At 45.3% G+C, this 24685-nt stretch overlaps 1 protein-coding gene across 8 annotated transcripts in view; it reads left to right on the top strand.

Moving 5' to 3' along the window:
• Window positions 1-24685, top strand: part of NEK1 (NIMA related kinase 1) — a 133094-nt gene that overhangs the window by 27907 nt on the left and 80502 nt on the right. For 4 of the 8 annotated variants that reach the window (XM_074951132.1, XM_074951128.1, XM_074951137.1 and 1 more), the window contains exons 11-15: window positions 5786-5943; window positions 8349-8408; window positions 8656-8715; window positions 8846-8881; window positions 8981-9055. In XM_074951132.1, the coding sequence (XP_074807233.1) occupies window positions 5786-5943; window positions 8349-8408; window positions 8656-8715; window positions 8846-8881; window positions 8981-9055 (389 nt within the window). The remainder of the gene's footprint in view (window positions 1-5785; window positions 5944-8348; window positions 8409-8655; window positions 8716-8845; window positions 8882-8980; window positions 9056-24685) is intronic. The other 4 variants (XM_074951136.1, XM_074951131.1, XM_074951129.1 and 1 more) reach the window with 3 other exon arrangements.

Here is a 24685-nt window from a genome sequence, read left to right as displayed (position 1 = left end):
GTACCATAGGGTAACAACTATATTTTTTGCTCAAACATGAGAATTCAAGAATAGTCCAGAAGGAAGACAGGCAGTCCTGAAGAAAGAAGTATGAAATAAAAAAGTTTACCAACCTGATCCTGCATGTTCAGACATGTTCCTTTCATCATCTTCAACACAGCTTCCTCCTGAGAAGGAACGCGTCTCATGATGTTGTTTCATTCAGGCAACCAGGCTTTGCATTTCTTTGTTGCACTGTTTGCATTTTGCAGGCATGCCTGTCTTACCCCCAGGTAGAGGAATTTCATTAAAATGTTCCCAAACTGGGTCTCTGTTATAGCCTGCTGCCACCATATGTTTTCCCTTCTGGTGAGAGAATGGTATGGTAGATCTCAGATCAATAAAGGCTACACTCAGAAAGACCTTAAGACTTCTGGAATATGCTGCTTAAACAGTTTCACTTTTGTTTCTCCTGCCTGTCCCTCCCGTCTCACATTTATCTCCAGACTTCTTCTCCTTGTCCAGATTTATTCCGCCCCCAGCATTGAACTTTTTGAAACTTTGCACTTTTAGAGAGAGGTAAGGGATTGACTCTGTGTACACAAATTTGCAGAGGGACAATAGGGTTGAGGTGTGTTATTTTTCACCTCTATATATTTAAATTAATTTATTTTATTTAAAAACATTTTTGCTGTTAACAAGCATGTTATCTCTGGAGACACAAACCCACAGTTTAAGAACTGCAAAACTAAGTATCTCTGATGGTATCTTCTATACTGAGCACTGAGTCCCATTGGGTAGATAGAAAGATTAACCTAAATAATCTATATGATTGGGTTCCTAATCCATGAACAATTGGAACTCATTTACAAAACTTTCCTTAAACATGAATATATTGTCCCATACTATGGAATTAGAATTTATAATCCCTATTCCATGATGAGAGATCTTTGAGCTCAAAGATATCTTTATCTTTAGCTAAGGTTTTTTTCCCCCTCAAAAAGCATTTTATCAAAAAAAATCCGATTTTTATCCACCCCGAAATAAATGTGGAGGCTCCAGCATGGCATGGGGGAAGCACATGCCACTGGCTGCATGGAGGTGAGAGATCACCCTGCAGCCATTCCCTGGGACAGGGATTTGGCAGTGGGGCTGCTCCTGACCCTGACACAGCCTAGGGGCCAGGCCTGTCTCAGAAACATCCTGGAGCCCTGCCCCTCTGTTCTAGGCACATCAGGTGTGGGCTGGCAGGGTCAGCCCAGCAGGATCCAAGTGTAAAGGGGTGTGTGTGTGTGTGTGTGTGTGGATACAGGTGTGGGGTAAGAGTGTTCTCTTTGGGACTGTCTGGGTGCAGGTTGACTCAGTGGGGGATCTGGATGCACAGGGACTTGGGGGTGGGGTTCAGGGGCAAGGTGCCTGGGGCTCAGTGGTGGGGGGCTGGGAATGGGGGTTGGGGCTCAGCAGGGGGAGTCTGGGTGTGGGGGGCTCAGTGGGGGGTCCGGGTGCTGAGGGAGTGAGGTTTGGGGTGTGTGTGGGGTGGAGGTCTGATTGGGCCTGTGTAATGGGGGAGTCCCAGCTGCAGTTGCTGCCCAGGGGATGCTGCATCCCGGGCTCTGCCCCGCGCCCCGCATCCCACCCTGCCCCCATTACCTTGTCCCACTATGGGCACTCAATGTTGTGCAGAAAACAGGATGGTTCTCAGCACACACAAGGGGAGCACAAACAGCACTAGGTCCCAGGAGGCGGTGTCCAGCTGCAGTGTCAGCAGGGCTGAGCAGTTCCCTCCTTTAGCGGGGCAGCTCTGTGCTCACAGATATGGGGCGAGAGGGCAGTGGTCTAAGACCCCGTGTGCCCCTCCTTTCCTCCGGTTGGGGGGGTAATGTCCCCCTCGAACTAAGCCCATGGGCGTCCTCAGCCCCCCACTCCCTAGCATGGCTTTCCTTTGCTTCTCTGTCACTTTTTGCAGAGAAGCAAAGAAATCTGCAGGGGGACATTGTTTTCTGTGTGCATGCAGTGGTGCAGAATTTCCCCAGGAGTAAAGAGGTCTTGGATTCATTTTCTGGTCCCATCCTCGGTGCAGTGTGCAAAAAAACTTTCTTGGCAGTCTCTCCTGGATCTCAGTGTGATTTGTGACGAGCAATGATTCCTAAATCAGTGAGTACAAGAAAGATATGTTTACATCCATGAATAGGAAGCAATCATTGCAAAACTTGCACATCCAAATTTACAGGGTGAGGCTGTTTGGGAAAACGTTAGAGAAATTAGAAGCTGGAGATGCAGAGAAGCTTAAACTTCAGTTTTGAATCCAGCATAGAAATTTGTTGTTCACTATCAACAGTTAGGGTATTTAAGATAGGACTGTTTGCTTAGCAAAGGGAAAAAATCTAGAGCAGAAGCTCTCAAGGAAGACCTAAATAGATTCCCCACCCACAACTAACAATCCTCAAAATGAGCATGCTCAGACAAAATGAACACTTGTGTATGAGAGTTTACAGTTGCTATATAAAACTTTTTAAATCTACGCTCTGCTCCCAGAGTCTTAAATGCATAGTAGCAATTACAGCAAGGTTCAGGTCCTAAATTCTGTTTATACCCATTTATGTACATCACCACAAATTGTGCCCTGTCCAGAGAAACAGATCTACTCATAACTTGCTAGCTGATGGAAAGGATTTAAAATTGTAGGTTTTTCAAAATCAAGAAGTATTTCAGCACAGAAAATTCTTTACCCAGAGGTCAAAATACAGCTTTGCCCATAATTTTTGCACCATGGTGAAGATTTGCATAGATCCAGAATGTCTTCATGTCAGTCATTTCCTGGTAGTGGTCATCTAGAGCCAGTTGTCTCCAACAACTAGTTTGCTGGTGTTGCATTGGTATCCTCCCGCAATTAAATGTCACACTATATGCTTCCTAGAAATTACTTCTGAGTACATGGAACAGCTTATTGGACGCAATGCAATATTAGGTGTCATTTGCAGATCACATCTAAATGTCCTGTTGTGGGCAGGTTAGTTCAAGCAATATGTTGATAACCAGGTCAACTTTTACTCTAGACCTTGCGTGCTGTCTTACAGACGCAAGCCTTGCAGGATGGGACTGTACTTGGAACACAGCATAACCTAAGGGTTATGGTCCCTCACCTTAGGAAAAGGAAAACATCCAGATCTCTGAACTTCACACTTTGTGCAGCACAATCTTCCAAAATCTCAAAATACACATCGTTTTAGTTCACTTTTACAATTCTGTCAGTCCTGTGCTGCAAGAAAACATAAGGATGGCCGTACAGGATCACACCAGTAGTCCGCTGAATTCACTGTTGTCACTGATATTACCAGCTGCTTCAGAGGAAGGTGCAAGAAACACATTAGCGACAATTATGGAGCAGTGTGCCGCAGTGGAAGTTTGTTTCTGCATCTTGTTAGTTAGAAGCTGGCTTACGCTCTGAACTATGAATATTTGTATCCCTCCCAAAACCAGTGAGTAAGTGGAGGTCAGAGTTCCTCTGAGGCAATGAAAATTATGTGCCAGGCAAAGAAGAATCTTCTGCCTTTCAAGGCAGTCCACATAAAGGAAGAGGTTAAATCATCCTTCACAGGCACAGAAGGCCAGCTTTTTGTACTTGATAGACAGCCAAGGAACCTCTGATGCATCTGCAGAAAGATAAGTTACTTCTTGAAGCAGAGACTACTTCATTTGCACCTGGACCACCTATGATTAACAGCCTGGGCTTTAAAAGTGAAGTGTAGTTCAGCAGGGACTCTGTGCTCATTAATATACTTTGGTAATGAGACAGAACTCAACCAGGAAATTTCATTCATTGAGCTGGTCTAATTTTATCTTTCATTTGAAGGGAAACAGTCTATGCCCCAAAGCGCTTACTATCTGTTAAGTCTGTACAGTGCTCAACACTGTGTCCCTGGCCTGTAATTATTACTACTTCTACTAATTAATTAAAATTAAAGTTCTGGTGATCTTCGCTATACTAGTTGCTCCAGGATGGCTGATTGGAGTCATACATCCAATCACCCTAAAAAACCAAATACCCAGCCCAGTGGCTTTTTATACAGGTACATTGGATTCTCCATCTGAGTATCATCAGATGTCAAAATTCATCAGACTAGCCAAATTAGGAAAGCCAGGTGTAGATTTATCTAGTCACCATTATCTCCAAAAGACAGGGTTTGGAATTAGTTTCTTTATCTATGTATTAACACTGTAGTTGTCATGATGATAAGGTTGTTGTTTTTCTAGCTCCAGAAACCTTTCTGCACAAGGTAAGTTTTTCTTTACACAATTCTTGAGAAATAGTTCTTCCATTATTTGGTTCCAGTCTTAAGTACTCCTTTGGGAAGGTTACACAATTGTCATTCCTACAGCTCTAAAGATATCTCAAGTAAGCACACACCATTTGTATCCTGTTCATGCTGTTGCATCCAAAATGCCAGTGGCTTAAGCTTTCAAAGTTGCTGCAGGCAAGATGTTAAAATACTGCACTAGTTGGCATGTCAGGTAGCTGGGTGACCATTCATAGAGGGAATTAAGGCCCTTCCACATGCTTCTAATAGTATTGTAGCTAGAGAGTCCTCCAAGGAAGACTTGCAAAGTAGGTGTCTGCTTCTCTGTCAAGTTATCACTTGGTAGTAAGGCTACTGAGTTCCTAAGTTAATTCCTTAAATTATGAGACTTTTGCTTTATATGGGAAAACTTCTATCTCTCCTTATTTTTCTAATGTAATAATTAAATTTTTGCTTTTTCCTTCCCTCCCAACTTCTATGAATCACATCTGCTACTTGACATTTGTTACAATTTGAGGGGAGAAGCTGTAAACCAGAATGAGAATTTTCGTACATGATGATTTTCATTCTGTTAGTAGTCTCTCTCTCCTTGTTTTAGCCCACCCTAGTAATCTGATAAATGACAGGAATACAAAGATAGGAATTCCATAGATGAGAAGCATTACCCATTTGTTATGAATGTGGAGAGAAACTGCAGGAAAAAAAATTCTTTCTGCTCGAAATGTCGTGTAGTCAAAGTTTCTAAACTTGGTAGAGTTTAAGGGGCACTTTTGAGTCTGAAGAGATCTAGAGAAGATCATCTTTTTTTTTTTTTTTTCCTGCCAAACACATAGCCAACACAGCCCTCTCAAACTATGTGTTTGGCAGGAAAAAAAAAAAAGATGATCTTCTCTAGATCTCTTCAGACTCAACTCTGTGGTTTTTTTAATGACTTTTATACAGTGTTTCAATAAATGTTGAAAGAAATTATATCTCAACCAAAGCATATTTTGACTGATGGCAAAATAGTACATGTTCTAAAATATATTCTAGTATTGGTACTGCATGCAAGCCCAACTGCTGTAGATAGCAGTGTAAGTGATTATCCTATGGGCTTCATACAGTTGCATCTAGTTTATTCAAACAACTTAAATTACTGGATGAGGAGAGGAAGACTTGCAGAGAACTACTGGAGCACATTTGTGTCCTAGTCTGGGGGTCTTGGGTATTTGAAATTTCTCTTGCTCTGCTTCTGTGGGGAGAGGAGATGATTTTCACTTTTTGGAGGGGAAGTATCTCAACTGGGAAGAAGATGCCATTTTGGTAGTTGTCTAATAAAAGTGGGAAAGGCTTGGAGAGAAGTTGTGCCCCTTTCTCAAATGAATACTCTGAATCTAGTCTGAGACTTTTTTGTCTTGATAACCGGTCAGGTAACTTGAGACAGAGCAATGCAACAATATCCAAAGAAGACTAGCTATGTAAGTTTAACTATGAGACAAACCATTCATATTTCTTCCTTTTTTGTTTAGTAAAACGACCAGCTCAAGGACAAATCGGTGCTTCAGCTGTGCCAGCTCAGAAAATTACCAAACCTGCTGCAAAATATGGAGTGCCTTTAATGATCAAGAAATCTGGTGATGCATCTAAAAAATTTCATGAGAAGAAGCCATTAGCTAAATTTAGACAGGTGAGGGCACAGGAGTGGTAATAAGGAAGGTACATATTTCCAGAAGTTTTGTTTTGATTTACCTTACTTAAAATACTAGTCCTCTAATATCCTATTATTGTTGCTTTTCATTTACATCTGTTGCATTGACATACATCTACACAGGAAATAGTTGCATTTAGGTAAACCAATTATATGCCTTGTTTTGTTATTTTGTAAGAAGATATTGCTGAACTTGGGAGACTACTATCAGTCTGGTTTGGATTGCTACTTAAGTTGGCTGCAGCTTGAATGGCTTCAGTAACCTCATTTTGTGGCAGTCAGTTTTAGGAATACAGTAATTTACAACTGAAGTTTGCAGAACCCCTTCAACTATTTTTAATAGTCACTATTCAGAGTATTCTCTGTGACTCTATTTCTTCATCTGTAAAATGGGGATAATGATACTGACCTCCTTTTGTAAGGCCTCTTGAGATCCATTGATGGAAAAGCACTATATAAGAGCTTGGTGGTATTAGATTATTTTTTTTGGTTAATCTTTTCGATGTTCAGATCTATTTTTTTTCTATTAGTAAGTGTACTTGTTCCATATTCAGCACCTTCAAACTTAAATAGACAGTGTGATCAGTAGATAAGAACGGCCATACTGGGTCAGACCAAAGGTCCATCTAACCCAGTATCCTGTCTTCTGACAGTGGCCAATGCCAGGTGCCCAAGAGGGAATGAACAAAACATCGAGTGATCCATTTCCTGTCGCTCATTCCCAGCTTCTGGCAAACAGATGGCACATCTAAGTGAATTGTCTGTTAATATGCAATACGTGCCCCATAATGTACTGGACTCTTCAGAGAAAGCAGAAGTTGAACTAGACTGAGGAGGAAGGTACCTCTAAATGAGTAGATCCTCTTCTAAAGCAACTGCATTTCTATGGAGGGGTGTAACAAAATCCGGTAGCTAGTTATGCTGTCCTTTCAACGGATTATTCTTTAAAAGGTTCCATGTGTTTCGAAGCAGGTACCACTGGACTCTGGTGGACAAAACCAAATTCTATATTCTAAATTTTAATGGAATTTGTGATCTTAATAATGGATTTTAAAAGTAGAGGGAGCATAAAAATGTGTTTGGAGAAGAAAACTGGCAATAGGATGTGGAATGGGGCCAGACTGATACAGATACATCTGACAAAGCCATGCTGTTTGGTCTTCACGTTGTCCTTGAAGGTGGACATTTATAAGTGCTGTTAAATAACTTTATACCAAGACTCAATCTATTCAAGTTTCACTTTAAAATAAAACTAAAACACTACACTGTGTATACAAAAGTGAAGAAATTCAAAGCAATGGTGCTTGCAGGAAGTGTAACTCTACCATATTGTCCCTGCTTCTTTCAGTGATTGACTGTCACCTTGTATAAGGTGACAGGCAAAGTATATGTTTTAAATATCTGCCTGACTGAACAGAGGGAGCTAAGGGGACAAGATTATACCACAAAACCATGGCCCTTTTCCAACAAACAGAAGAGTACATGTCTCTAAATACAATAGAATCTCAGAGTTACGAACACCTCAGGAATGGAGGTTGTTGGTAATTCTGAAATGTTTGTAACTCTGAACAAAACATTATGGTTGTTCTTTCAAAAGTTTGCAACTGAACATTGACTTCATACAGCTTTGAAACTGTACTATGCAGAAGAAGAATGCTGCTTTTAACCGTCTTAATTTAAATGAAACAAGCACAGAAACAGTTTCCTTACCTTGTCAAATCTTTTTTTAAAATTCTCTTTATTTTTTAATAGTTTATTTAACACAATACCGTACTGTGTTTGCATTTGCTTTTTTTTGTCTCTGCTTCCGCCTGATTGTGTACTTCCAGTTCCAAAGCAGTTTGTGGTTGACCGGTCAGTTTGTAACTCTGTTGTTTGTCACTCTGAGGTTCTACTGTACATAAATACCAGTTAGCAGTGTTATTACATAAGAATAAAGTATTCACTATAGTTTGAACAAACTCTGTAGTTGGAAATTTCAAGGCCAACTTGTTTTCCCAGTGAGCACTGTGATTGGCATCTCCAGGGACCTTCAACTTGTTAAGAAGGGCATAGAGGATCAGTGTGCATTGATATTCTCAGAGAAGGGAAATTAATAGGAAAGATTAAAATTGAGCTTTCAAAAGTATTTTCTCATTTGTTTTGACTAGATAGAACCCATGGTCAAGAGCAAATGAAGAATTACAACAGAACTCACCTTAGATCTTAACAGTATCTTTTTTTTTCAGGCAGACTTCTGAATAATAGATGAAGCTGTATTGTAAAATAGTGTTACATTTTAAATTACTGCTCTCTCACTTCCCAAAATAATAGGAAAGTGAAGTCAGGATCTAGAAAGTACCATGCACTGAGCTATCTAATTTGTAGTTTTACCTTTTATCTAGGCCCATCCAACTCCAATGAAGAAAATGAATCCAGGAGAAGAAAGGAGGAAAATGTTTGAGGTATAAAGACACCCATCTACCTGTTTTCAAGCTACATCAAAACCAAAACCAGAATAAAACGATTTTTAAAATGCAAAATAAAACCTCCAAACCTTTCCTCCTTATTTCTTTCCTCCAAAGACCCTTTAACTTCTTAATTTTTTACCTTTCTGGGCGTGCCTCTGCCATTGGAGTACTAACTACCTTGATCTAAATTTGCTAAAAGTAGTGTTCATTAATAAATTCTAAATATATACTTATTTTTCAGGAAGCTGCAAAAAAGAGAAGATTTGAATTACTTGAGAAAGAAAAACGACAAAGAGACCAGGTAGACATAATACTTTGGCTTTTTTTTCTATTTACCATGATGCTTTAAGTAATAAAATCTTCCCTTGTGTAGTACGTCATAAAGTACCTCAGAATATATAGTTTAATATTCCCACTGTTCAAACTTTCAGAAGGCTGAGCAGATGAGAAGACTGGAAAAGGAAAGGGTAAAATATGTTTGAATTTTATTTTCAACAGTGAAATTGAATTTTTAATAGAAAATTGAATCCTTGAACTTTTTTCCTTTTATTTTTTGTCTTCTCCAGATGGAACGGATAAACAGAGCCAGGGAACAAGGCTGGAGAAATGTGCTTAGTTCAGGTGGAAGTGGTGAAGTTAAGGTTGGCAGCAGATGCTGAAATATATAGCACAATCTTTTCTCTCCCTTTTATTTATCTTCCATGGCACGTTCTTTTCTCCAGAACAGATAGATGCCTATCTACATGTGGAGCTACCCCCAGTACTAATCTATGAACAGTCTTAGAGATACTGAATAATGGCCCCCTTCATGTACCCAACTCCTTGGTGTTTGAGTACACTTTTCTGATTTCTAACATGTTCCATCAAATTTTTTCATCTTCCTTCATTGTGCCAATAATTTCATCCTTCATACACCCCATTTGCTTCCTTCCTTCTCCCATTCCTCCCTCTTGTCCTTTTTCTATACTGAACCTATGCGTGGAACAACCTTCTGCTCATTCAAATGCCTCACAATTTTCTGTCTAGGTATTTTTATGGCCCCCAACAATGTAGTATCTGAGCTCCTCCCCTATGAGAGATTTTGTTCCTTTCTGCTTTTCGAGTCCATAGGAAAAATAGCTTGCCTAATTTATCAGTAGCAAGTGTTTGTGTGAATAACTTGCTGAGAGAAAGTTGAGGTTGAAGAGAAGTTTTGCATTAATTCTGAAAGAGGTAAGGTCTGTTGTATTAATTTAGATGGAATATAGGGAATTAAAGATGCTAAATAAATTCAGTTACTGTTTAACATTGAACAGAGTTTGGGGTTTGGTATGCAGAGGCTGTAGCTTGCTTTCTATTATGGCAAATACAGTATTAAAAATTCTTTTAACTTTTTATTAAAGATATAGAAAAGAAAGAAAAAAGTAAAGCATTTGAAATGTCAAGTATTTAGTAGGCCTTTTATTTTAATTTTTTGATACTGGAGTTTTAGAAGTTTGTTTGGGGGTTTTTGGTATAAAAGAGAAGAAGTTGGTTGAGATGAACTGGAGCTGTTGCTGTGGTTAAAATAAAACAAAATCAGACATTAGGTGATGATTAGGAGCTGGTAGAGTGGCCACGTTGTTGGGATTTTTTTTTTTTTTTTTTTTTGCCTGGTTTGCTTAGGACACTTTTTTGGATTAGGATGAAGGTTTGGGGTTTTAGGAAATGATGGAGGAGGCAGCCATGATGCTTGCGTTAGCACCTGGTATTTTATTTATTTATTTTACTTTTTTAAAAAAGAGGTGATGGTGGAATAGCTCATTTCCTCATTATTTTGTCAATTAATTAGGGTAAGTTTTTGATGCACTAATTTTAGTTGATTCATTTTTGGAAAGTTCTTCACTCTTGCAAGAGTGACTTATGTAGGCTAGATCTGGAGAAAGTTCTGTTTTTGCATGCTTGTGGGCTCTCCTACTGAGTGATAGTTACCTGAGAACATTATTGTTGTGGGAAGTCAGACACATACTGTGACTGTGTGTCTCAGTGCATAGATCAAAGTAGTGGAGAGGTGTTCATGGTAACTTATATTGCTAAACAAATGAAGGGATGTATTTTCTACTAGTTACAGCTTGTTCAGGACACGGAGGCTTCACTACTAGGTATGAGACACGTGTGGATCGCAGTGATCAGGTTTTGTGTGTTTTGCTTTTTACAGAACAAGAATGTGAGGAAACTGCACGGGCACATCTGTGTCCCACATGACTGTTTACTCACTCTACGCAAACATGCAAGGCCTAGCTATATAGTGCTGGTAATCTCATTGCTGATCTCTTTCCAACCTAAAAAATGGTGAGCACCGCTAGAGGGCTTACAAACTATTTAAAGAAATACTGCTGTTTTCCTTTACACTACATATTCCTCCCCCCTTAAATGTAAAAGGACATAAAGTTACAAATCAAATATCCTTAAAATACTATTAAATATACAGACATGCTACAAAATATGTCCGAGAGGTGGTCTACAACTTCTCTCTAGATAACCTCTCATGGACATTACATCAGTGTCTGGACTTGGTGGTGTAACTGAATCAGAAACATCTTCCTGCTTTGTAATGCTAAGGTCACCTGTAGTAGAAACAGGGACATGAGCCTCACTGGTAACATCACAAGTCACTATCTACGGTTGTATTGTAGGCTTGGTGCTTGCAATCAGCATCGCTGGTGTAGGACATCCTGAAAGCTGGTTGACGTGTTTGGTGGCACTTCTATCCAGTAAGACAGAGGACCAGTCTGTGATGTAATCACTCTGGGTTTCAATGAATTATCTGAGTAGTCTCTTCATAAGACACTTTTCCACATGAAAACCTTGCATCTGGGTGTGCACAATTTGGCTTTTGATCATTGTTTCTTAAGAACCTCTCTCTGTAGATTGAGTTTAATGAGTCCAGATGAAACCTCAGATGATATTCTACAATGCTGGTATCTGATTTGTAGTAGCATGCACTTCCTTTCTAGAAGCCAAGAGAAGATTTGCAGTCGTATGTTGTAAACTGGTATAGTATTATCCAGAGCCATCGCATGTATCACTTGCTTGAGTATTTGGATAAACCAAAAATGTGAATTGAAGTAATCCCTTTACATGTGCTAATCGTGAGGTGCTTCTTTCACTGTCTTCAGTTTCCATTTGTTGTAGGTAGGGTTGGGGCAATGTCTTACCACCAGCTAGGGATGCAAATGTATGGGTAGTTTGAAGTAATCACAGCTACCGACTCTCCTGTTTTTCTTCATTACTGGCACTATAGAGGTGCTCCATTAACTCCTTACTCTTGGATAAAATTCTAGAGAGCTATAAGTGCTGTAGTTCTGCTTCTACTTTTGGCTGTATCACAAAAGGTACTGGCTGTGCTTTGAAAAATTTAGAAATTACTCCCTTTTTAAAGCACGGTTTTTGTTTTCTTATGTTTTAAAGTTCTGAAACCATCCTGAAGGATATCAGCTGCCTTCTCCAAAAGTTCAGCTGATTTTTGATTTGTGCTGGAGTCTGGTTGGTTGAACATGCAAGAATGTTATGCTTTGCTAGTCTAGCTAAATCTCAGCCATTCTCTGCCAAATAGTACATGATCCCCTCTTTATATCGTTGAGGTTCACATAAGTTACAGTAGCTTTTCTTTAATAACAGCCAAGGCTGGCCTTTGGAGTGGGCTGTATGGGCCCCCGCCCAGGGCAGCCTGCCCAAGGGGGCGCTGTGCGCAGGGTTTGGATTCCCACCTGACCTGCTGCCGAGAGGCCAGCTGGACTGACAGAGGCAGCAGGGTAGGCAGGCAAGCGGCAGTGTGGGGGAGGGGAAAGAGACCCGAGCTGCAGGGCGCAGTTGGACGACCAGCCGTCAGAGCTAGGTGACTCCTCAGAAGTAGCGGTGCCCCTCCTCCGCCCTGCTCCACGTGTGCAACTGCTGCTGTTCCTGTCCTCCCACCCCCCCTGTTCCTCCCTGGAGTTGTCCCTGGCCACTGCAGACTGGGAGCGTCCTCCTGTCTGCTCTGCGGGGGGAGGCGGGGCTGATGGAGGGGTCTCCCCCTCCATCCCACCCGTGTACCCGATTTCCTCTAAGTTGGGATGACGGGACAGGGGGAATCTGTGTGCTGCTGCCTCTCTAGGTCTGGAGCTGCTGGCAGATGGTTGTCTGAACGTGTGTGACTGAGTGCGCTTTCTCTTTAAGAAAGCACTCATGGTCAGGAGCCTGAAATACACACTTCCCCTCAACACAGGCACACACACACTCCCCTCAACACCTTCCCCACAATACACACACCAGGGCTCCCTGCATCCAAGTCACTTCCCCACGTGGGCTGTGCTGAGGCATCAGGAGCTGCTGCTTTCCTGCCCTCCCCTTACACAGCCCGCAGGGAAAGTGACCTGGATGCAGGAAACCCTGACATCGCTCCTTGCTCCTCCTCCCCCCCACAGCCCCCTAGGCCCGCGAGGGGCGGAGGAGCAGCAGTCCAATGGGGGAGTGAGCAGCAATGCCAGCTGCTTTGTGCATCCAGGTCAGTTTCCCCTTGTGGATGCAGGAGGAGGATGCAAGGGTTAGGGGAAAAGGGGGCACAGTACACGGGTTAGGGGCACAGGAGGGGGGCAGGTGTTAGGATGCGGAAGGCAGGGGTGAGGTGAAGGGGGCATGCATAGTGCAGGGCTTAGGGGCAGGGGGTGGGGTGAGGAGGCGTGCACAGGTTAGGGGCTTAGGAGGGAGGTGCAGGGGGTAGGAGGGTAGGAATTGGGGCACAAGAGGGGAGTGCAGGGGTTGGGGTGAAAGGGGCACAGTGCAGGGGTTGGATGCACAGGAGGGGGCAGAGGTTGGGAGTGAAGGGGGTCTAGGGATTAGGGATGCAAGAGAAAGAGCAGACATTAGGGGCGAAGGGGGCACAGTGCAGGGATTAGGTGGGAAGGGAGGGTGAGGAGCCCATGGGGGGCCAGGGGCAATGGGGGCGGGGGTGTCACCCTCACAGGGACCAGGGGCACCAAAATGCAAGTTTGCCCAGGGTGCCATTTTCCCTAAGGCCGGCCCTGATAACAGCCAGTTGAGCAGGATTTCCACTGTGTATGGCTTTTACTAGCACTGAGGTTTTCTGCAACTTCAGTTGTTTAAGTAGTCTGTGATAATGCTGTGAAATTGCAGAAACTGCAAATCTCTGACCAAACTTTATTTTAAGTCTTTCTCCATCTACTTGTAATAAAACCAAAAAAGTGTTATTTGGATTTATGCATACTGCAAATATACATCCTACTCATGATTTGTGGGCACCCCAGCACTGCAATTTGGAATATTTTCACTAGCAGTGTACAGCAGAAGTTGCACATGTGCTCTTCATGCCCTTGTGCTCCCTCCCCCCCTCTGCAACATAAAGAACATGGTGACCCACTTAGTTCCTTCAGACCACCTTAAGTAGAACAGTTGAAACAACCCTAATGTCACTTGGTTACTTTATTCTGATCTGTACTGGAAAGTAGGTTGACATAGCTATGGTGCCCAGGGGTATGAAATTCACACTTCTGATTGCTGAAGCTATGCTAACCTGTCCGTTCCCTTCCCCTCCTCCACCCCCGCCCCAAAAAAATAGATGCAACTAGGTTGATGGAAGAATTACCCCCAAAAGGAGAAAAAAAAATTAAAAAGGCTCCTGAGGCAATCCTGGCAATTATAGGCTAGTAAGCCTAACTTTAGGACCCAGCAAATTGTTGAAGCTATAATAGAGAATAAAATTTTCAGGCACATAGATAAACATGATGTTTGGAAAGAGTCAGCATGACTTCTGTAAATGGGAATTACATCTTATTAATCTGTTAGAATTCTTTGAGGACGTCAATAAGCATTTGGACAAGGTTGATCCAGTGGATATAGTGTGCTTGGATTTTTAGAAAGCCTTTGACAAGGTCCCTCACCAAAGGCTCTTAAGCAAACTAAGCAGTCATAGGATAACAGTTACTTGTTGAAAGCTAAGAAACAAAGGGTAGGAATAAATGATCAGTTTTCACAATGGGAAGAGGTAACTAACAAGGTCCCTATGACAGGGACCCTATCAGCCCCGAACTGGTGCAGCGGGTGTTAACTGTTCTGTCTTGTCCGAGGAGACCACACCCCCTCGACTCTGCTGGGTATGCTCCAGCTGGAAGCAGGATATAAAAGCCAGCAGAAAAAGCTCAGTCTGGGCTGAGCACCCCGGGTTGGTGGCCCAGCTCACCAGTGTTACTGACTCTGGCGCTAGGCCACACTGCTCCAAGAGCAAGGGACGTATTATTGACTCTGGCCACTAAGAAGCACTTTCCCGAGACCAGGGGCTGTGTTTGACTCCAACCATCAGGCTGCACTACCCTGATTGCAAGGGTCATCTGACTAAGGCCACAGGGCCACGCAGCCCCGCGACCGAGGGGAACCCTACAGATGCAACCGTGGGGCTGTAGGGTGACGGGTGTATCAGCCCTGCGACAACTGGTCGAGAATGCGAGCAGCGATCGGGACCTGCTACAAGGACCCAAACCAGACAGATGGAAGCCAAGAAACTTCTGAAATGGCTATTAGAAAACCAGTAGCAGAAGGCTGCGCAGCAGCAGCAACAGCAGACACAGCTGCTTCAGCAGCTCACCTCCCAGCAACAGCTTCTGATGGCGCAGGAACAGCAGCACCAGCTCATGCGGGAGTTAGCCACCCAACAACAGGCGGCGCAGGAACGTCTAGTCCCACGGATGGCATCGCTGTTGCGGACCTCCCCAAACCCTTCCCCTAGCTCGGCAGGAGCAGACTGGGCGGTCTGATGGGGATACCGATATGCCAGACAAAGGTGGGGCCCAGTGACAATCCAGAAGTGTTCCTCTTGACACTGCCACCCAGTGGCTACCCGAGCACTGGACCCCTACCTGACTGGCCCAGCACAGACTGCATACAGGAACCTCACGCTGCAGGAGACACTAGAATACTTGAGGGTCAAGGCAGCCATCCTGGACCAAACAGACGTCAACGCCGAAACATACCACCAGCGACTCCGCTGTGAGCGGTATCCACCAGGGCCAGACCCAGAGTGGTGGCACAGCGACTCCATGTTGGCAGTGGCTGGAACCGGAACATCGGACCGGGATCCAAGTGGCTGAAGCTGTGGCCCGGAACAATTTATCCAGATCTTGCCTTCTGGGGGTGGAAGTAGTGGGTGCAACAGCGTCACCCGACGACCCTCGCTGGCAGAAGACTACATGGCCGCTGAGGGATCGGAGTGATTGGCCCATAAACGGGGGAGCCCAGGAGATCAAGACTGACCGGCAGGCTGGGGACCCCGCAAGACTGAAGCGGGGAATCCTCGCCTCTATTCCAGGTCGTCGGTGCCGACAAGGACGCTCAGCACAAGGGACCCAATCGGGGCAACCCCTGCCTGGGAAGAGAGGACCCACCAGGTGGACGGAGCACACCCCAGGCCACTCTACCTACAGGGAGGAATTGTGTCCGATATTATGAGTGAGGACAAGGGGGGCATTTCTGTAGAGAATGCCCTACATGGATTGTAACTACGAGCATGCATGGGTGGTCAGTCATGGTGCCTGGAAGAGGGACCCAGGTAAGATCTTGATTTGTTTGGGTGAACGGGTTGCCAACAACAGCCCTAGTTGATTCAGGGTGCAGCCAAAAGCTCATTCGGACCAGCCTGGTGAAGATCACAGGCTCGGCCAGAGCACCCATACATCTTCAGGACATCCACAGAGATGTGACACCATACCCAACTGCCCGGGGAGTGACTTGAGGCCGTTCATCAGGAAGGCCTATGCTTGGTTGGGGTGGCCCTGAAGCTAGCCTACCTGGTGATCTTAAGGCATGACTGGCAGGGCTTCACTGAGCTCCTGCATGGGTGGAGGGTACACCCTTCAGGAGCTAGCGGGGCATGCCCCACACAGGGGGCGTTGTTGGGCCTGGACAACCCCAAAGAAGGACCCTCGGGGAACCTTGGGACACCAGAGACCAACCTCCCCCCACCTGAAGCCCCACCCAGGGAAAGGGAAGGGTGGCTAGACATTGACAGGGAGCTCCTAGAAGAACAAAGGGAAGACCCAACCCTCAACCAGTCCTGGGAACAGGCGACAGACCCTACCCAGGAGGAGGGCTAACCCCAGTGCTTTCCCCAAGGATCCCAGTTTGAGATCCACCACAGTCTTCTCTACTAGCTGGTCCAAGACCTGCAGACAAAGGAAGTCCTGTGCCAACTGCTGGTCCCACGGTTGTTCTAGCGAGACTTGCTGCGCCTGGCCCATTCTGTGCCCTGGGCTGAGCATCTGGGGAAGGAGAAAATGCTGCAGAGGGTGGCCCAAAGATTTTTATGTCCTGGTATACACCAAGAAGTGCGGGACTACTGCACCTCTTGCCCCGAGTGCCAAAAGGTTGGCCCGAAGGTACCGAGGGCCACCATGGTGCCCTTACCTGTGGTCAGAATCCCCTTCAATCATATCGGCCTAGACTTGGTAGGGTCCCTGGAGAAGAGCAGCACAGGTATATTCTTGTCGTAGTGACTACGCAAAGCGGTACCCCGAGGCTGTCCCTCTGCGGTGCACCACAGCTCCCGCTATTGCTAACGAATTCATGCAGTTCTTCACCAGAGTTGGGCTACCACATGAGATACTAACAGACTGGGGAACTAAAGTAACATCAAGGTTGATGGCAGAGCTACCCCGCCTGCTAAATATCTATGCCCTCAAAACCTCAGTCTACCACCCCCAGATGGGTGGGTTAGTGGAGCGATTTAACGGGACCCTGAAGTCAATGCTGAGTAAGTTCATGGAGGATTATCTGCGGCACTGGGATAAGTTGCTGCTAGCACTACTCTTTGCCGTGCGAGAGGTCCCACAGGTGTCCACTGGTTTTTCCCCCTTTGAACTTCTCTATGGAAGACAGCCCCGGGGAATCCTGGATCTACTGAGGGAGATCTGGGAGGAACAGGAAACCCAGGTCAGAGGATCTGTCCAGTACATACTATGGTTGCGGAAACGACTCAAGGATCTAGGTACCTTGGCTTAGGAGAATCTATTGCGGGCCCAACATGCCCAGGAGAACCAGTACAACAGAGGGACGAAGATGAGGACCTTTGATCCCGGAGACCGGGTCCTGTTGTTAGTTACTACTCTCCTCAGAATCTAAGGTTCTGGCTAAGTGGCATGGCCCCTTTGAAGTAACCAGACTGGTAGGGCCTGTCGACTACGAGATACAGCTACTGGGACGCTGGAGAAACATGCGGGCCTACCATGTGAATCTCCTCAAGTCTTGGAAGGAATGGGAAGGCCTGATGATTACCCTGCACCCCCCGGAACCTGAGCTGGGGCCATTGGCTGATGAACCAACTGAGCTGAGGCCAGTGGCAATTGGCCAGGAGCTCAATGTCGAACAGTAGAAGCAGGTACAATGGCTAGTATCAGCCTTCCCCATTGTCCTGACAGCCTGGCCAGGGAGGACGAATGTGAAGAGCAATCACATTGCCACTATCCCTGGCCAGAAGGTGAGAGAGAACCACCGTCCACTCTGCAAGAAGAAGTGGGGGGTTGTGCAGAAGGAAGTAGAAATGATGCAAGCTCTAGGAGTGGTTGAGGAGTCCAGAAGTGAGCAGCAGAGCCCCATAGTCCTGGTCCCTAAGCCTGACAGAGTGGTCGGATTCTGCATTGACTTCAGGAGGGTGAATGCCATCTCTTGGTTTGATACATACCCAATGCCAAGGGAGGATAAACTGCTCAAGTGGCTGGGCAACGCAAAATTGATCTCTGTTAGACCTAACCAAGGGATACTGGCAAATCCTTCTGACACCAGCCTCCTGAGAGAAGATGGCCTTTCCTATGCCTTTTGGCCTATATCAGTTCACCAAGATGCCTTTTGGCTTGCATGGGGGTGTAGCCAGCAACCAATGGCTCATGAACCAAATACTGATTCCTCCATAATTCATACGGTGCTGCATACATTCACGATGTTGTCTATAGCGCAGGCTAGAAGGAACAACTCCAACACCTCACCAGCGGGCTGCGGGCCCTGTGGGATGTGGGCCTCACCGCAAACCCAGCCAATTGTCACTTATGACAGCGGGAGGTGATGTGCCTGGGCTACACTGTGGGTAAGGGAAAGCTACGTCCCTTAATAGACAAGTTGCAGGCTTTATGTGACTCCCCACTCCCATGACAAAGAGACAAGTGCGGCAATTCTTGGGGCTGGCTGCATACTACCTCTGTTTTGTACCTAACTTCTCCATGCTTGCCATCTCACTGATACACTTGACAAAAAATTCCCAACCTTGGAAAGTCCAGTGGTCAGAGGACTGTCAGGTCACTGTCCAGGCCCTATGAGAACAGTTGACCTGAGAGCCGGTGTTGTCTAAGCTGGCCTTCACAAAACCCTTCTTCCTCCAAGTGGATGCTTTGGAGGTAGACTGGGAGCGGTGCTGTCACAAGAACTAGAGGGGGAGGATCATACCATCTTCTACCTCAGCCGCAAGTTGTTCTCCTGAGAGACCTGCTACTCCACGATAGAACGAGAGGCCCTTGCTGTTCAGTGGGTTGTCGATGCCTTAAGGTGTTACATTTTAGGGAACTCCTATCTCTTGGTAACTGATCCTCTGATGAATCCATAGTATGAAGGACACCAATGCATGAATCATGTGCTGGTACCTCTCCCTCCAACCTTATGCCTTCCACGTGCTGCACCGGCCAGGGACGGCCCATGCGAACATGGACGACTTCTCCTGGGCGGAAGGAGAAGAAGGGGAAGGAAGACAGTCCCCAGACGCCATCTTAAGGGGTGAGAGGGGATGTGACGGGGTGTATCAGCCCCGCACTGGTGCAGCAGGGGTTAACCCTTCTCCCTTAGCTAAGGAGGCCACGCCCCCTTGGCTCTGCTGGCCATGCTCCAGTTGGAAGCAGGATATAAAAGCCAGCAGAGCATCTCAGTCTGGGCTGACCTCTGGAGAGGAAGGAGGTGTGCTGCTGACTTCCAGTAGAGGACTGCCTACACTCCAGGACGCAGAGGCCAGCCAGACTGAGACGGACCCCGACACACACTCTCGGGATGTCGCAGAAAGGAGAAGAGACCATGGAGGCCCAGAGACAGCAAACTACAGAGAATCGGGTAGGAAGCCACCAAGGGAAACTTTGCGGGGAAGCAGTTGTAGAACCATAGACAGGCTGTGTGTTTCGGTAGGGTCCTTGCCGAGCTGGTGATGGGCAACGCCGCCACCAACAGGTCCCTGGGTTGGGACCTGGTGGAGAGGGCGGGCCTAGGTCCCCCTATCCTGGCCACCGCCCACCCCAGGGTGGTGGACTAGCTCAACAGTATTACTGGCTCTGGCCACTAGGCCACACTGCCCCGAGAGCAGGGGCCGTATTATTGACTCTGGCCGCTAGGCTGCACTGCCCTGATCACAAGGGTCATCTGACTAAGGCCACAGGACCACACAGCCCCGAGACCGAGGGCAACCCTACAGATGCAACCGCCGGACTGTAAAGCACCCCACCCCTACCCCCAAAAGGGTGATGGGTGTATTAGCCCTGCGACAGTCCACCAAAGATCTGAGGTGGGACCAGTGCTCTTCAACATATTCATAAATCGTCTGGAAAAAGGGGTGAACAGTGAGGTGGCAAAATTTGCAGATGATACAAAATCACTAAATATGGTTAAGTCCAAAGCTAACTGTGAAAAGTTACAAAGGGATCCCACAAAACTGGGTGACAAAATGGCAGATGAAATTCCATGTTGCGAAGTGCAAATTAATGTACTCTGGAAAACATAATCCAAACTATATGCCCAAAATGATGGGGTCTGAAATAGTTCTTTCCACTCAAACAAGAGATCTTGAAGTCCCTATGGATAGTTAACTGAAAACATCTGCTTAATGTGCAGCAGCAGGCAAAAAAGTTAGCAATGTTAGGAGCCATTAAGAAAGGGGCAGACAGGAAAAGAGAAAATTATCATAATGCCATTATACAAATCCATGATACAATTACACCTGCAGTAGTGCATGCAGTTCTGGATGCTTGGTTTCAAAAAATATATATTAGAATTGAAAAGGGCACAGAGAAGGGCAACAAGAATGATTAGAAGTATGGAACAGCTTCCATATGAAGAGAGATTAGAAAGACAGGGACTGTTCAATTTGGATATGATAGATGCCTCTAAAATTATGAATGGTATGAAAGTGAATAGTAAAGTGTTATCTAACTCTTAACGTAATAAAAGAACTAGAGGTCACCTGATGAAATTAGTAGGTGGCAGGTTTAAAACAAACAAAAAAGGTAATAGGACTTCACACAGCACACAGTCTGTGGACTCATTGCCAGGGAATGTTGTGAAGGCCAAAACTATAATGGGGTTAAAAAAAGCATTCAATAAGTTCATGGAGGATAGGTCCCATCAGTGGCTATTAGCCAAGATGGTCAGGGATTCAACCCCATGCTATAAATATCCCTAAACCTCCAAATGCCAGAAGTTGGGACGGGATGACAGTGGATGGATCACTTGAAGCTGTTCTGTTCTGTTCATTCCCTCTGAAAGATTTGGCAGCAGCCATTATCAAAAGACAGGATACTGGGCTAGATGGATCACTGGTCTGACCCACTGTGGTGGTCTTATGTTTTTATGTTCTAAAGGAGTCACTGACGGTACTCAGTGCCTGAGCTTGAGTGCCACATCTACAAAGAGACTGGAAAGATAACTATGCTAAGCCTGTGACATGGTAGTTATTATCACTGGCTATGTTGGCGGTGGTACATCAATCACTGTCTGTTCCAGCACCATCTCGCTTGGAATCTTTGCTTTTGGCGCTGTCAGTTTAATCTTCAGTAGCACCTTCAAAGCAATTAGAGGAGGTTCCAGATCCCTCAGCACAGATACCCTTAAAGAGGGGTTTCACAGCTCTGAAAGGATTGTTTGTCTTTTTTGGATCTTAAGATCATCTCAGAGTATGAATTTCCATTATAAGAGACTTCTCCTATTTCTGTGCCACCAAAATCTCTTCGAGAAAGATCTCAGGTACCTGTACTGAAAGTTTATCTCCAGCAATGTGATGGCGAGAATGAGAACAGAAGTCTTACCCAGATATTCAAATCTCCAATTGTTACCCGATCAATGGAGGGGCTTTTGTCTTCTGAGTCCAGCTCCTCCTCGGAGTCTGTCAGGAGTCCTTCACGTAAGAGGAAAACAGGTCAGCAAACAAATAAATAAAATAAAACCAGACAAGACAGTATAAATGAACCTCATTATTCTTGGTTTCCTCTGAATTGAGTGAATCTTATCCATTTGGTCTACAGATTTGGCCGTTTTGGCCACCATAGCCTCAATATGCACAGTATTCAGGACAAGTTTTCCCCCTAGCATGTGGGGAATCATTTTTAAATCACTTACTCCAAGTGTCTCATAATTCTCATAATTTGGTTATGGAAACAAAAGAACATCAGAACTCTAGTGGTGAGAAAACTCTGGTTCTTCAAGAAGATTCAACTGGAGTCCCACATGTTTCTGCTCCTTCACCTGATTGACACTGTTTCATCTTCTGTACTTACGGCAATGGACGATTTAAAAACCTTTCAAAAAGTATTGAAACATATAACACAAATGCTGCGAATCCCATTGAAAATGGTACAGGAGAAGACATATAAAATGGTTTTTTTATATATTTTACAACTGGCATATAACAGTAGAGTTGCTCTTCCTACAAATGCAGGAATTTTAGATCTGGCAAAGACTTTTGGGGTACTGCTGGCTTGGTTGCAACTACTTCAGAACATGCTGTTGGTAGAAATCAACTGCCCACCGTAGGTTTTGAGTATTTTTACACTCATCTGACTTCATCTTCACTTGTCTGTGTTGCCAAAGAAAAACTGAAACAAATAGGAAAGTGAACTCCTGAAGAAAGAGAGAACCGGTGAGACTAGATATCTTTGGAAGAAAAAGTTGTCAAGTCTGTCCCCCTTCAATGGGGCAGTCTGCTAATTTTAGGAAAAAACTGCCCTTTGATCTAGCCTTATCCCTAAATTCTATGTGTGAAGGTTTACTAATTGTTGAAACCTTTCAGGCTGCACTGGATGCAGCTGATACCAATGTCCATTCAGTGGCTACAGCTATTGTTCTGAGATGTGCATCATGGTTGTCAGCATCAGGGTTGCTTGCCTAAGGAAGTTCAGTCAGTTACTGAAGATTATCAATTTGATAGACAAAATCTGTTCAGTGCTAAAATGGATGAGTCTCTTTATTCATTGAAAGACTCAACGTTCATTCAGATCACTATGGAGATATACACCCACTTTTAAAAGGAAGCAATTTCTTCCTCTTCTCTCTTCCTCCAGATATAAGATCACTACATATTCCTTATATTTGTATCAACAGAGCTCTTCTGACCAATGCAAGAACATATTAGGATATCCAAGAAGACTGTCAGCTCCGTCATGCTTTTTGGTAATATTCCAATCAGGATAGACACAGCGGCATCAGATTTGATATGATGGTTGAGGGTCTTGGAGGGAGACAGTGGAGAGATACAGAGAGAGGTGATGTGTTCAAAATGATGGGCTAGGAAAATGGTCTTTCTAATGATATTCTGAATGGATATGAGAGGGGCAAGATTGCATTTGTCAAAAACAAAGTAAAGGTAGTTGCTGTAGTCAAAACATGAGATTAGAGGTGGGATGAGCATTTTAGTTGTGAAGATGGATAGGAAAGGCTATATTTTAGAGATGTAATGCAGAAAGAATCGGAAAGATTTAGACACAGCCTGGGTGAGAGGACCTAAAGAGAGTTTTTTGTGTCAAAGATACAGCCCAGGTGATAGGCAAGAACAGGGGTGGGCAAACTTTTTTTGTCCCGAGGGCCAGATCGGGGTGCGAAACTGTATGGAGGGCTGGGTAGGGAAGTCTGTGCCCCCCAAACAGCCTGGCCCCTGCCCCCGTTCACCCCCTCCCACTTCCCATCCCCTGGCTATCCTCCTCAGAACCCCTGCCCCCAACAGGCCCCCTGGGACTCCCCTGCCCTATCCACCCTTCCCCCCCCACCCCCGTTCCCCGACCCCTGACCGGCCCAGAACCTCCTCACCATCCAACCCCCTCTCACTGCTGCAGTCTGCCGCTGCCCCCTTACCATGCTGCTCAGAGTGGCAGGAGCTCGCAGCCCTGTTGTCTGCGCGGCCGCGTGGCTGTGGGGGAGGAGGAACAGCGGGGGAGGGGCTGTGGACTAGCCTCCTGGGCCAGGAGCTCAGGGGCCGGGCAGGATGGTCCCGCGGGCCTGGCGTGACCTATGATCCATAGTTTCCCCACTTCTCGGCAAGAAGGTGGTGGTGGTGGTGTCCGCAGTGATTGAAAAAGGAGTTAGTGGGGAAGCCTTGGAGGGGGAGGGGAGATTAGCAGCTCTATTTAAGCCATGTTGAGTTTGAGCTGATTGCTAGACATTAACAAGATTTTGGATTAATTTAGATTTTAATTTGGCTATGAGACAGTTCTAGAGTAGAGAGAGTGATCCATAGAGAGGATAGTTGGAATTTTTGTTTGCAGATGAGATTGCCAAGAGATAAGGTGTAAATGGAGGAGAAAAGGGAACCGAGGAGAGAGCCTTGTTGAACCACCCCCCTTCTCCCCTCTTCCTCCTCTTCCCCCCCCTCCCCGCCCCCCTCCCCAAAAAGTTGTGACCGGATGAGGTTTATAATCAGAAAGAAACACTGAAGGACCAGTTGGAGAAGTAAGAGGAGAACCAGCAGAGGACAGTCACAGAAGCCAAGGGAGAAGAAGATTTTAAGAGTATAATCAACTATCAGAAGTGGCTTGACAGGCCAAGGATGAGGATGGAGTACTGGTTCTGGCTAGGTAGAGGTCATTAGAGACTTCGGCAAGAGCAGTTTCAGTGGAGTGCAAGGGACAGAAGCCATATTGGAAAGGGTCTAGGATGAAATTGGAGGAGAGGAACTCCTGACTGATTGTAAGCAGCATGTTCAGTGATCTTAGAGATGAAAGGGAGAGGAAAGATGGAGCAGTATTTGGAGAGGCAAGTGGGGTCAAGGGTGTGCTTTTTTTAGGATTGGAGAGAATAAAGCATGCTTGTATTTTGAGGGGGAAGAGCCAGAAGAGAATAAGAGGTTAAGGAGAGTAAGGATTGGGAAAAATGTGGGGTATGAAGGAGATGGGACGATTAACTTAGGCATCTGTGATGGGAGAAGGAGGTGAGATTTGTAGGAGGGGAAAGCAACGCAAGCTATGGGGAGCGAGGATTAGTAGTAATAGTATCACATGCCACTGACAGCAGTAATTTTCTACATTGGCTCTAGAGCA

The sequence above is a fragment of the Natator depressus genome, chromosome 4 (genome assembly GCF_965152275.1).
Source record: "Natator depressus isolate rNatDep1 chromosome 4, rNatDep2.hap1, whole genome shotgun sequence".
Lineage (NCBI taxonomy): Eukaryota > Metazoa > Chordata > Testudines > Cheloniidae > Natator > Natator depressus.
The sequence above is the reverse complement of the archived record's forward strand: the minus strand, read 5'-3'. Positions and strand labels throughout refer to the sequence as shown.